This window comes from Maylandia zebra, linkage group LG23 (genome assembly GCF_041146795.1).
Source record: "Maylandia zebra isolate NMK-2024a linkage group LG23, Mzebra_GT3a, whole genome shotgun sequence".
Classification (NCBI taxonomy): Eukaryota; Metazoa; Chordata; class Actinopteri; order Cichliformes; family Cichlidae; genus Maylandia; species Maylandia zebra.
This window is the reverse complement of record NC_135188.1, coordinates 9204021-9218085: the sequence shown is the minus strand read 5'-3', so window position 1 is coordinate 9218085 and position 14065 is coordinate 9204021. Positions and strand designations below refer to the sequence as shown.

The 14065-nt window shown below is 38.8% G+C and overlaps 1 protein-coding gene across 12 annotated transcripts in view; it reads right to left on the bottom strand.

Annotated features, from left to right (window-relative positions):
- The window catches only part of fryl (furry homolog, like), a 73713-nt gene that overhangs the window by 31528 nt on the left and 28120 nt on the right, over positions 1–14065 (bottom strand). For 8 of the 12 annotated variants that reach the window (XM_076880810.1, XM_076880811.1, XM_076880802.1 and 5 more), the window contains 15 exons: positions 11559–11767; positions 11132–11185; positions 9933–10072; positions 9717–9813; positions 7661–7740; positions 7263–7343; positions 6793–6961; positions 6116–6208; positions 5920–6018; positions 5210–5311; positions 3315–3359; positions 771–874; positions 540–648; positions 344–430; positions 85–256 (listed from right to left, as the gene is read on the bottom strand). In XM_076880810.1, coding sequence (XP_076736925.1) covers positions 85–256; positions 344–430; positions 540–648; positions 771–874; positions 3315–3359; positions 5210–5311; positions 5920–6018; positions 6116–6208; positions 6793–6961; positions 7263–7343; positions 7661–7740; positions 9717–9813; positions 9933–10072; positions 11132–11185; positions 11559–11678 — 1552 coding nt within the window. In that variant the 5' untranslated portion in view covers positions 11679–11767. The remainder of the gene's footprint in view (positions 1–84; positions 257–343; positions 431–539; positions 649–770; positions 875–3314; positions 3360–5209; positions 5312–5919; positions 6019–6115; positions 6209–6792; positions 6962–7262; positions 7344–7660; positions 7741–9716; positions 9814–9932; positions 10073–11131; positions 11186–11558; positions 11768–14065) is intronic. The other 4 variants (XM_076880806.1, XM_012920729.5, XM_076880809.1 and 1 more) reach the window with 1 other exon arrangement.

Sequence of the window (14065 nt, the reverse complement as noted above, 5' to 3'; positions counted from 1 at the left end):
ATGGTGGACAGGTTAAAAGCTGCCTCACCTTCATCAAATGTTAACTCTTATTGTAAATGTCAGCTGTTCAAGACTCAAACCCACCTATCACTTTTGCTTCTTCATCAGTGAGGGTGGTGTTGAGGAAGATCTTTTTGACACGCAGGGTGTTGCCAGAGGGCATGATGATCCCTGTAGTAGGCATTGGAGGTTCCCCGTCTTTCTGCTGTAGGCTGTCAGCAATCACCAAGAAGGCTCGCAAACCGATATTCATCCTCTGGTTGGGCAGAGAGACAAAGCGGATAAGAGATAACATACAAACATTCCCTCATTACCAGAAGCTAAAGTCTTATGTATACATTACCTCTGGATTGATGGTAAAGGTTTTGTGAGACTTGCCCACGCACAGGAGGTCATAGATAATCTCCTTCATAGCAAAGTCCAGTCTTTCCTGTAATAATCAGCAAACCCGCAATCACTAAACCACACCTCATACTCGCCTAATTTTATTTATTTTGCTGTGACTTTAAAGTATGTCATAGTTTGTGCTCCAGGCTTACCTGAGCTATGAACTGGATGATCTTGACAAAGATGTTGAGGGGGGTGTCTCTGGGTACCACACTGCGCGAGCCTTTGGGGAAAAGTGCTGAAACGATGCTGAGGAGTCGACTAGCAAGAGGAAATGGGGAAACTGTTTTTTAGCTACAAGTATTCTCATACAAAGCCTCTTAGGAAGAGGACAACAGTAGTGGGTGGCAAAAAGACTGTTTGTTGGGTACTCTGCAACTGACCTCTGCGTGACAGTGTTACTCTCACACTTGATCCTGATGATATAGACCCACAGCAGTCTGTAGAGTGACTCTAGTGCAACACGGGACATCTTTGGGTCTTTATTCTGTAGATGTCAAAAAAGAGAGAGAGAGAGAAGGAAAGAAAGATAAGCCATCCATTCCATTTTGACACTTTCATTACTTACCTGAGAGAGACCAGTTTGTTGCTGTTGTCTGGAGAAACTTTGATTAAACACATTGCAATGGCATGCAAGAAACTGATGACAAAATTGTTTTGTGAGACTGCTGGTCACAAATTGATATGTGAGCACTGAACATCCACATGGTCTGATGAGCTTCATGCTTGGAGAAATTTTTAAGGTATAGTCGGCAGCAAAAGGAGGAAAATGCAGTATTACGCTGAGTACAAAGACAGTTACTGTAAGCCATGTAGAGTCATCACCGGAAAATTAACTGGGCTTTTGTAAGCAAGCTTTGTAAAATGCAAACATTCAATATTAAATGTAATTGTACATTAGTTAAGTCCTGGAGTACTCATTGTCCAGTAGATATTTCACACTTTTCTTTCTTCCAACTTGCATCCTACATCAGGTATCTATATTAACGGTATACATTTAAAGGGTCTTTGGTTCTTTAGAGCTACCAGGCTGAGAGAATGTGATGTGATCGTAGTGTGAGGGATTTTCCAGTTAATGCCTTTATATTTTTTCACATGATTAACATGAAGTTTTATTCGATATTTGATAAGTGGTTTTAGATGATTATGGCCCACACTTTTCTATAACCATTACGAAATGTCTCATCTCCCATTAGCTTTTCTTAATACACTGAACAAACTAACAAATCTGTGTATTTTTATTTAAAAACATTTAATTTAATATGGATTTCATTTTTAGTTAAATTAAGGATTCTTTATGCTATTTGTCAAAAGTAGCAAATGTCATACTAAATGTGACAAATGCTTTTGTGATTAAGGTGAAGTGAAACTTCCTGTTGTGCAAACACAAAATCTGTCACGCTTTTCGTGCCTCAATGATTGATCTAATCTTTGTATCATCTAGTCACTGAAAGACTGGTACAGTGAACGGCAGGTGACTCACAAGTGCAGCTAAAAAGAGCTGCTCAGTGTCGGCATTTTATTTTTTTAACAACATAAACTCTTGTGATAAGATGCTTTTAAAGCATGTGAATAAACTTTAATAGCTCTGTACTAAATAACACCAATAAAATAATTCAAAAAAAACTCTTATACATGCACAACATCATCATCATTTTTTTTTCCCAGTCTAACATTTGGCACTGAACACCAAAGCCATAAACGACACAACAGCTGACCTACTATGGCATTTTTAAAATGTCTTTTACTTTTGTAACATAATCAAGATGCCACAAATCGAGTACAGCCAGTGGGGCAAGTACTCGATTTGTGTGAAGGATTGAAAAAGCACCAGTGAGACTACAGTGTAGCTGTCGCTACATAAACTAAAACCCAACCCAGCAGGCAAACTAAAGGTATCACTGCGATAATGAATACATCATTAAATGCTGAAATATATTTTCCTGTCTATGCCAGACCCTCTGGTAATATATACCAGAAACACATCACTTCTGACATAATGAAATCTTACATTAATATTTAACGTAATTAACAACAGGAGTTTGCATTTTATTGCAGCACTACCGTGTGTCTACTCTTCCTGCATATGCTGTAACAGCTTGCTTGGTATACATGTGAAAGAAAAAGAAGCCACACTTTAAACACTACAACACTGTGGGGCTCATATAGTCATGAACCAGTAATTACACCTGAATCATCCACATATTAAATACGCCTGATGTCTTTGATATCGTCACCAGTCTGATGACTACTATAATGTGCATTCAACGTGCTAAAAAGTACACAAATGTTAATAATTAACCAATTTTTTTTAAAACGACATATTATAGGTTAGATTCTTCTAAACCCTCTCATCACGCAGAAAGACAGAATAATCTCCACCTTTATCAACTTACACATTTATCCATCAACAACTTAAATGCAGTAACAGGTCACGCTAATTTATTAATAATATAAATAGCATACGATAACTTCCTTTACTTTGGCAATAAGTAAGTGTAGTGTGGTAGATGTCATTTCTAATGTTTTCCTTATCATATAAAAGAAACTTTTTCCGCAGGGGTTTTAGTTGTAACAGTGTTTCTATGCTGTGGCAACTAGCTTAAAGATTTAAGTACTTTTCCCACTACTGTGCATCTCACCATGCAAAAATGTATCAACAGTCAAAATGAAATTATTTAACTACAAAGACACGAAAGCAAAACACCACTGCTCATAAACACAAACCAGCTCACCCACAAAGCCTAAAGCAACAACAATAGCTTCAAGTGTGCCCTTCATTTACTGTTTTCACTGAGCAACGCTTCAATGTCACACCAGAGAACGATTAGCCTCTTCACAACTGCACTAGCCTACATCGTGATCAGGACCCTGGACCGTTAAAAGGAAGGGAGCATCAAGCTAGCCACCGTCACCAGATAACTCACCTGCAGCGTCTCAATCTGCTTTCGGATGCTGTTGTTAGACGGCATCTGGAGCGAGCCAACGTGAAAAAAAAGGGTCAAAAAACAGGAGACAAAGAATGTAGGGTTTGGGGAGGGACACATGCAAGTTATAAGCAAAAACAAAGACACAAAGCCTAAACAGATATGACAAGAGCAGATTAAAATCTCTTTACTCTTGTCAGTGTGACAGTATATAAATCAACTAAACCGAAAAGAAAAATAATGAACTCTTCAACATACCACTTGCATGTTGAGTAAAGTAACAGTTCATTTGTATTTGATATATTTTGATGTTATTTATTGGGAAAAAAGCAAAGTAAAATAAGGTGTGCTGTGGTTTAGAAATCAAACACACAGAGAGGGAAATTACAGAGAAAGGAATATATGCAAGGCGAACACAAGGACGGAAAAACAAAGGACAAAAAAGAAAAATGCCACAATATTTGTCCATTTCACCTATTAAGCCAATGAGCAGCAACGGCCAATTCAGTTATTCCGCACAAAATCCATGCTTAACAAGTTGTATTTTAACCATGTGGGGTTCAGATTATAAAACAGGGCTGCAAAACTACAGCATAATCTCTGGAAACGTTGTGTGTATTTTTTGTCACTCCATCGTGCATTTACTACATGCAGACATATAAATAAAGGTAAATAACTTGTATAATTATTCAACCAAGTAACATGAATTCTTGACTTTTCGCTTCAGCGTAGAGACAAAAAACTACCTCGCTCACCTGGTTGAATTTGACTTTTACCAAGTATTCAAATGATGCAATTTGTTAAGTGAAGCAGAGCCCTTACATTTACAGCTCTCAAGAGCAGCCACAAGGTTAAAAGCATGACCCGGCAAATCACTAAAATCATCACTACAGTCAAACCATAGCACGAACCCACAAGATCACAGATCTCAATCACAGAATCACTATCAACGCTTGGGAAAATTACTGATTATAATTTTTCAAACAGAGGAAATGCAAAACAGTCACTCTAGTGAAAGAAAATGCTGGAATGAGATCACTGAAAAGACAGACGGGCATTCAAAACCACTGGATAGCAGTAGAAAGTCACAAAGACGCAAAGTGTAATTTATCCACCGGAAGATCAAACAGTCTCCTCAAAGGACAATCAATGCAGAATGGGAAAGACAGTCATTAAGTCAGGCAGTCAGTCAGTGATTTGGTCAATCTGCCTCTGGGTTGAATGGTCAGAAACAGGTTTGACCCCTTTGTAATTGGTTTACGAGGAGTGATTAACAGACCTGAGTGAAAACAGCACTTGAATTAACATAGTATGCATTGTGCATTACAGTTTACATTTCATTACAGGTTTACTTTAAATGTATAGCATATAAAAGTGCTAGAGTCGCATCTTTGAAATTAGCTGTAGATGCACAACCAAATACAATAATTTTTGCTTACACATTTCCATTTTGTCCACTTTTGAGTATATATGGTCCATGCATATTATATACATTAAACAAAAGCTTTACTTTGCTTTACTTTGACATGATCAAATCAAGTGCTATTCCTGTCCAGATCTGGTTTATTGATAATGGAGGGGAAAGCACATTTTGATACTGAGACAGAACCACAGAGCACACCCTTGACAACAAAGACAACATCTTCGATCAACATATCAGTATCAGGATACCAAGATTTTGTTTACTTTGATAGAAATAACCTTTATATTAATTATTTTAAGAAAAAAAAATTGTATGGTTCCTTTGCACTACCATAAAAACATCAGAATATCATTTTCAGACTTGAACTGAATTAGAAAAAGTGTAGTGACTTTAAAATACCTTAATATAAATCTACTGTTGAATTCAACCTTTGTGAAATGAACTGGATTGTAAAGGATGATGCTAACATTACCTTGAGGTGCGAGAGGCAATTTTGCAGGAAGATGTGCCAGTTGTTGAGAAAGAACTGCTTCTGACTGACACACAGCAAGCATGTCACCAGGGGATACAGAGCCTGGGGAGAAAGACGGTGTCAGAATGAAAATAAACTGGTTTTCTCACGAGGTCTGAATTTTTTTGTATGTGCTTCTGATCTGAAAACAAAAGGTCTCCTACACTAAACACAGACCAAAAGCAAAGACAGTATCACAAGCTGAGACCAAAAGATCTATTTATCGCAATCTGCACAATACTAAAACTGCTGGAAGCATCATCAACATAACATGTTACATTAGACAGGGATGAAAAAACAGAAAATCAAGGCCTGCCTTTAGAAAAGAAAATATAATGGACAAAGATGAGAGACTGTATTTATTTATTTTAAACATAGCATTATCTGGATGATAACGTCAGACTTGGTGGTCTGGGGGAAAAATAATGGTGTTGACAAAATAAAAGAAGAGTGATAAGATAAGATTCGGTTTCCAATAGCACAGCACCGACAGAAGTTAATATTATATATATACACACATATAAATAGAGAGACCTATATAAATAAAATATACGAAAGGGATAAATAGAATAGAGTGTGAGACAAAAAGAAAAGGAAGTGTTAAAAATTTGAAGTAAACAGGGTCAGGGCTGAAGAGGAAGAGAGGAAAGAATAGATGTCAGTGTTATTACCAAAGAGTGCTTCTTTCTAGAACTAAGGTCAAATGTTGTCTGGTAGAGCATCTCCACAAAGGTTTTTAAGCATGGCACGTTGACTTCATTTTTCACCGCCTGGAGGATGAACCGAACATTAGTTTGGCAAAATGAGATTCAGACTTAATGTTTACGCAACAGTCCAAAATTACACAATGCTTTGCTGGTTACTCACAGCAGCGACGGGGATGAGAATCTCGACAAAAAGGCCAGCAAGAGCGTGCTTTATGTCTTTATCCTTCACCTCCAGGAAATACTGGGCACATTCCTAGGAAGGATACCAAGGGCATGCATGTAAACAAGAATGCAGCGGATACAAACTAGCCAAACATCATGAAGACGTGTCATTACACTCCATTTACATGAGTTAAATAGAAAATTGAAAAATAAATAAATAAATAAATCACAGGCCTGGACCCAAGCAAAATATATAGACAGACCTAACCAGTGTGATAAGAAATGCAGTGATCAGACAATATAATTGGGTACAAGATCCTATGGGAGTAAAGGACATAAACCATAGCATGTTCCATTAAGACAGTAGGAAATTCTGATAATGGTACGACAGAACAGCGAGTGTTTTTTCCCCCCAACCACTGTATAAATTTTAATGAAAAAGCTAGTGCTCCATTCACAGCTCCTAGCAAAGCCTGAAATACATTTACACTCAATTCTTGGCAGACCTCACCTCTGATCGTTACTCATTTAGCTATATGAGCCATTGCTACAGAGAGCTGCTGAGTTTGAACAAAGGGGCAGCAGTTTAAAAAGAAAAAAAAACATCTGGTACAATTCTGCAAACGCATCTAAGTTACACTTGCAGGTATACTCTGCATAAATAGTATTACTTACCTGCATAAACTGAAACGAAGCCTCAAAATCCTCCACAGGATACATTTTAACCCGAAAGAACTTCATGCCCATGATGAGACTGATAATGCTTTGGACTACGTGAGGACTCTGCTCTTTTTGCCTGAGCTCCTTCAGTTCTGTGATGAACTTCTTCCTCACTGCCTGGAACCTGAGCACAGAGGCAGAGATATATTAGCACTTACAAAAACCCTCCTAACAAGAGTTTGTACACAGTAATGTATATAGGCAACATTCTGCCTGGCAATGCACATTTAAATGCAATTACTAAAGAATGTAATTAAATGGTTTTAATTGTTCTAAAATTCAGTTGCAATATTTGTACAAACAAATGTCTAATCCCATCTATTACACTGTGCTCAATTCAGACCGTTTTCTTTTAATGAGAAATGTGAAAAACTGTAAACTATTTGTCCAGTCTTACGCTTAAAGGCACATTTCAGCTTACTCACTTTGACTGTGTAAGAACCCCTATAACCTCAGCGTACAGGTCTGCAATGATGTGCACGTTGCCAGTGTTGGGTCCACAGTACCTGGAAATTAATAAAGGATATGGCATCAAGTCAAACAACTGCTGAATTATTTAACATACATCAAAAAACTATTCACACAACAACAGAAGCACTTAAAGTAACTGTGTTTACTTGCGGTTGACTCATGATGCTGAACAAGAGCTACTTGTGCCTTGTTTAAATGCAAATAATGAGCATTGAGCCAGTCTGCTCAAACACACATAAATAAATGACTGACTCCCTACTGCAAAGCCAAAGAGGGTATATTCATCAGCACTTTTTAGTCTGGTCTTATTCATCTGTGTCACTTCTCTGTCTGGAGTTTGATGCTTACTTACCCCTCTTTGTGTTTAAAGTGCTTGAATGCCAGGTTTAGGACTTCGTGTACCAAAACATCTGGCACTGGATGAAGAGGAATCTGTGACGTAAACACGAAATCATTAGTCTTATTAGAAGCATTGATAGTTCTCATTTGCTACCATTCATTACTCTCCCTTCAGGAGCAAAGCCAAGGACAACTCTGCCCTGGTCCCTAGGGACTGGCTCTTAGTTCAGAATGCTGCTCAGTTCTCAACAGTCCACTTTAGAAACACACTCAGCTGGGAGTTGGTATGTTGCCACTGAATTTATTAACTTTGTGCTCCCTAGTGGGAAAGCTCTGAATAGCTACACTGTAGTTCACTTCTCCACCACAACATAAACAATACAAATATATAATAAAACTGACATGTTAGTCAGCAAATCACTGATGAGTTGAATCAGGAAAAAAAGTACAGTAATTCAAACTGTCTCACAAACGATGACACCAGAAGTTAATAGTATTATTTCCCATTTGTTCCATATTCTTATTCTTGGACTTCACTAGAGCAGCTTTGCATGCTTCACAGGTTTATTTGCATTACCAAGGGGCCTTAGTGCAGCCCCTCAGTGCATCCTTAGTATGAAACAAGCTGAAATAATCCTAAAAATAGGATTGCAACCTCTTCGCGACTAGGAAAAAAAACTGGTGGTTTTGTTGCCATCAGTAACCAACTGCAATTAGCTAAAGCAACCAACTGATTGCCCAGGCTGAGGATTCAACCCCTTGGGCGAATACTTTCGATTGCAAGGTGGTTGTACAGGTCCCTTGATACAAGGCCACCTGTTTCCAAACACGGGCAGTCTGACTCAGACTGATTGCAATTGCTCAATAGTTTTGCAAAGAACTGTGGCCTAATTTATAAACTCAGACAGACAACAAGCTGCAATCAATCTGAGTCAATCTGAGCTGATCTTGTCTGGAATCTGTCTCTTTTACTAGTTGGCTGCCAACTGGTTGCAAACTGGTTGCATTGTGGTTATATTCTTGTACGAAAGCCAGGGTTGCCGAGCGTTTACCTCATTTTGCAGTTAAACTGCCATCCCGCAGAAAGAATGCCACCACATGTACAGGAATTTCTGAATTGCTACTTCAAACATAAATTATAGGGTTTCCACGGAATACTGACTGTGAGTAGTTAACGTGAATTTCTGTGCATGTCATATGCAACAAACTGACGATTTTCACCGATTCATTCCAATTAATCGTAATATTATCACAAAAAGATGGTGTGTAATTGCCAACATTCAAATTGCAAGCTGATAGCAGACTGACTCCATCTTATTGCCATTTTATCAAAACACAGTCAAACAATAAAGTTGTTGCTCATACTAAAGTGTTGCTGTGGCTTTAACCTCCTTAGAAATTTACTCTTCCACCTTTTGTGGAAGTTTGTGAAGTTTAGCCAAAAATCTCTCTTCTGTTTCTCATTGTGTTGTTGTGTCAAAGATTGCAACAAGTGGTTGCAGACTTGGTCTGTGAAGCAACCCATTGTCACAATAATTTTGGTCATGCAATGATTTCCAACCACTGTTTTTTCTAGTGTGACTTTACGATAAGCCAACTATTTTCTGATTTGCTGCTAATCTCAAATAAAGGGTTTGAACAGCAGAGCCAGAGCCAAGAGTATGAATAACTGTCTAAAACCAAGTGTTTTAACCAAGCTGCTTATAAGAGCAGAGAATAGTTGTTTCAACCAAACAACTGGGTGCAACAAAAAGGTGGATGAGTATACTGGCTATTTATGTAATAAAACTGTACTTCATAAATCAATTACAGTGAGAAGTCTTCAATTGCACAGGAAATGCATATCTGATATACAGGACATATATCCAAAGTAACAAGGCAGTTCTACATGCAGTAAAAATATACTGCATTCTCAACCACTCACTCACTAGTTACCAGGAAACGATCGTGTCAACAACAGGTCAAATAGGTGACTGCACTTCTTCTTCCATATACATTCGTCAACCCGACTGGTAAATTGTTTTTATAGGCAGTGTAAATCATTAAACACAGAGTGTCAGGTAACTCACCTGTTTTAGAACTTCCACTGAAACTAAACAAAAAATGAAATCTATGGCTAAGTCCCGACGCTCCAGAAGGTAATCTTTGTCCCGATGCTGTTCATCTCTGCAAAACAGGAAATATAATAAGTCAAAAGATAATCCTAAAGTAATCATTTTTGCCCATAATCTTTTTGTTCGAGAGAAGAAGGTTAAGAATGAATGAAACAATGATAAGTATCTCACCCTTTAGACTTAGTACTCGAGCGAGGCCTGTACTCATAAGACTCGTCTTCAGTGCCACTCTGCCGCCGGTACCAGTCAAACAGTGTGCGCAATAGGGAGGGCAAACAGTGTTCTGCTATTGAGCTCATAGAGCTTATTAACTGGAAAACAACAACATGCTTGTTATAACAGCTGGCTATTCCAACGAAAACTACACAAAATCAGCATTTGCACGATTCAAAAACTTAATCCTATACAGATTACAGTACGTGTGTAGAGAAGGCTGCTCCACAAGCAGTACTTATAACTAATGAGGAGCATTTAGGGTGAGTACAGAACACTAGTCTTAACTAAATTTCAGGGCCTTATTTAGATGTGTGACATAAACTTTTAGTTATTTCCTGGCATAATGCACCTTTGAGCATTTAAAGTGCAAAGACAGAGTGTAAGTGTCTAAGTCATAGTGCAGTGAGAGAAGACATGCAAAACACTATAAACATGGCTTTATTTAATGCAATATCAAATTACATCACTAAAAAAACAAAGCAGGACTGTATTTAAAAGCAAATCGAAAGGATTCCAAGAAGGCACACATGCTTCTGAGGCGTTTATGTCTAAGACCACAATAACTTGCAGATCTCAGCACTGTGATTGCGTCAGTGATCACGTGAGCTGGTGCCTTCTGCCTCTGCATTAACAGGTCAGCACGCATTAACAATTTAAGAGTATATGCACATTTGTGTGTTTAAGGTTCAGCACAGCATGATGAGGAGGGTGGTTGGATGACAAATGCCATGCAGGAGAGTTATACAATTCCTCTCTCTGCCCTTATGGTGCCAGGCAGATACACTCCAGCACCCGATGCTGATTTACTGCTGAGGATGACACAGCGTTTCTACACTCTCACTTTGGCGCTCTCTATACTCATTTTCTCTCCCTCACTCACAATGGGGACAGCTGGATCTATACCACCATATCCTCATTGGCTTTGTGTTGTGCTGAACAAAGCATTCTGTAGCAGGCGCGCCTATTGTATAGAGTCCTGCACCAGCTACAGATGAGGGACAGACGAACCATTGAATGAAGCATTGATTGGGTAGAGCTGGTGTTTTAAACACAGTGCGCACACAGAGGTGTGACTGTTGTTTGTCCACGTAGGAAATGAAACCGTCAAACTCATAATAAATGCATGACATAATCTTTACTACGGCTGAACTGACCTGGTCAAACTGTGAGTCTTCTCCTCTCTGGAGGGAACGGGACAGGGGTTTCTCCTGTTAAAGTATTGGAGAGAAAGAGACAGAACGAGAATTATTGTGTGACGAGCCCAGCAGGGATACTTTTGTTAACAGCATGATAGCAGATTGCTTAGCCCACTATTCAGCTAGTGAACCACGCTAAAATTCTTGACAGCAAAGTTAAGACTTGAGGCTGCAAATATTAACCTGACAGCAACCTAATGTAAAAGACATTAAATGTACAACAATGCCGTTGCTCATTTACAATAACATTTGCCTGACAGTTAAAGACTTGGCAGTTGGTTGCAAAACAGAAGAGGCTGTCTCAGCAGTATATTGCGTCACATGTTGTGCATTAAATTACATTTCCTGTGTTTCTTTACATCTACTTTACCCCCTGTGGACTCACCAGCGGTTCAGCCATCACCATCTCGATCTTCTTCTCAGCCAGCACAGCAAACTCAGCAAATAGACTCTTGATGACAAACTCCCCGGGCTTGAGCTCAGGGTCAATGGTGATGCTCGACATGGCGGCGATGTTGTGTTTCTCCCACGAGAGGGGGGTCACCGAGGAGGGTGCACGGCGTCTACTCACGCTGCTGCTGACTGGTGCAGAAGCTGCAGAGGTGCCAGAGGGTAGAGGTTAGGAAATAATACAGTGAGAGTCAAAGCAGCATGGTCATGTTAAGAACAAGACTCTTGGAAAAAATGCAAGGTCATGCGCTCGTTCTAATCCAAACACAAGCTCAGACGTTTCCTAAAGAGGTAAAATGACTGAAGTGATGAGAGAGCAATTGCAGCGCCGACTAGAACAAACATACAATTTCCATTTGAATCGTGTCTGTTTTTAGAAAGCTCATTTTCTAAACTCATACTGCACATAATGGGTTCAAATCACCTGAAAAAGCAAACACAGGGATAATCATAATTCCTATTAGAGCCATGTCATTAGTTATTGTAATCTATCCTTAAAAAAAAAAAAAACAACTAAATATTTTGTTTTCTAAATCTAGAATATTACACACCAGCTCTTTCTGCTAAATTAGTCTGAAATGACTAGGGATGGGTACCGGTATCCGGTGCCATGACGGCATCGGTTCTGACATAAACAGTAGTAACCAGACTGAAAAGCAGTGCACATTTCGGTGCTTCATTTCGGTGCTTTTTTTCCCCTGAGATGTGATACACTTTAGATTCTAGCCAATCATTTTACGTTTCCAAGGATAGTAGGCGAGCCCAGGTACGTACGTTCTTTTAGAGCAGAGCTACAGGTTTAAAATGCCCAAGGCGAAGCGTCAAAGTCTGGCTGTACTTCACAGCAAAAGATGCAAACTCAGCAGCCTGCAACAAGTGCTTAGAGCCGATACTGTGATACTGTGCAAAGGAGGTAACACCTCGAATCTGATGAAACACCTGGCGACGTGTAGCGTTTTTTCCAAAACCGAGAAATGCGCCGTATTTGATAGCTTGCTGCGAGCCCTCACACCGTGCACATTTATTGCGGGTGTGGTGCCTGTTATCGGACCGGAGTTAGCAACATCCCCCAAAAACCCGAAGAGGAGAGTCCTGGCACCTAGCCGTTCTTCTCTGCGTGAGTAGCCTAATGATGTTTGTGTGTAATTCACGTTGAGTACGCTAAACACTTTATTACATTAATGCATGTAAGGTGAACTAGCAAACTAGTTACATGCGACTGTCTTCTTGTTTGATGGCAGATACTCCCTTCACCCTGGCCAAAAAGGCTAAAATGACCAAAGAAAAAGTGGAAAACAGTTAAACATGAGAGGTTTTTGGACAAAGTTTGTGTTTTTTCCATTGTTTAAGCACTGCTTCCAGCCAAGAGTGATACCTCATATGCCCTATAACTGCAGAAAAGGCTAACATTGCTATCTTTTTACAAAAAAAAAAACCAAAAAAAAACCCAGCTAAACGAGAGGTTTTTGGACCAATTTTGTGTTCTCCATTCTTTAAGCACTGGTACCATTTCAAAAGTACCAGTTTGGTACTGGTATCAGATAAAACCTAAACGATACCTATCCCTAGAAATGACTATACCTTTTTTATACTTTACACATTTATTTATGAATCTACTTCTCTATTGTGATCAAAGGGAGCACACTGGCTACACACGACAACTTTAAGGCATAGTCTGATTGGGAAATACCCTGTGTTGCTTCCTTGCCAAGACATTAGATAAGGCTGTTGATAGCAGGCTCATATTTGTATGATAAACATGAAGCTGTATCAGCAGAAGATTAGCTAATGTTTTTACAAATACTAGAAAAGAGCTAAGTAGCCATCTCTTGCTTTTTTTCCGCAGAGGTAGCAAAATTCATAAACCACGACAAAAAATGCTTTCTAGCTCATTTTATTTATACATGCTGAAATGATAAAATCATTGTATGGGTAGTTATTTGTCAGACTAGCTCTACCTTGACTTGTTCAACAGAGGGATGAAAGCTACTTTTTTGTGATGGTCGTATAAATTCTTCTCTTGTAGCACAACATGTCCATAAGCAAATTCTGCCAATGTTTCATTAACACTACACCCATCTGCTTTTTAACTTTTATTAGCACACCAAACCTGTTTAAATACAGATTTGTAGCTCTATATGAAAGAGAAAAAAAAAATCAGTATATTCCAAATATTTGCCACCACTGAGATTAAGATAGTTACAGTTAATACTGAAAATACAAAGCCAGTAATGGTAAAGTTGGAAAAAAAAAAAAAAAAAAGACCAACTATGAAGTATCATAGAGGGGTGACTTAGATAGACAGATGGCCTGCTATACATTTACCACAATATTGACCTTTAAGGCAAAACTAAATAAATTGTAGTGGTATCTGATAGTGCAGTGGTGTTCTCCACATTTTTACGGGATTCCTTCAGTAGACCATCTTTCCTGAAACATATT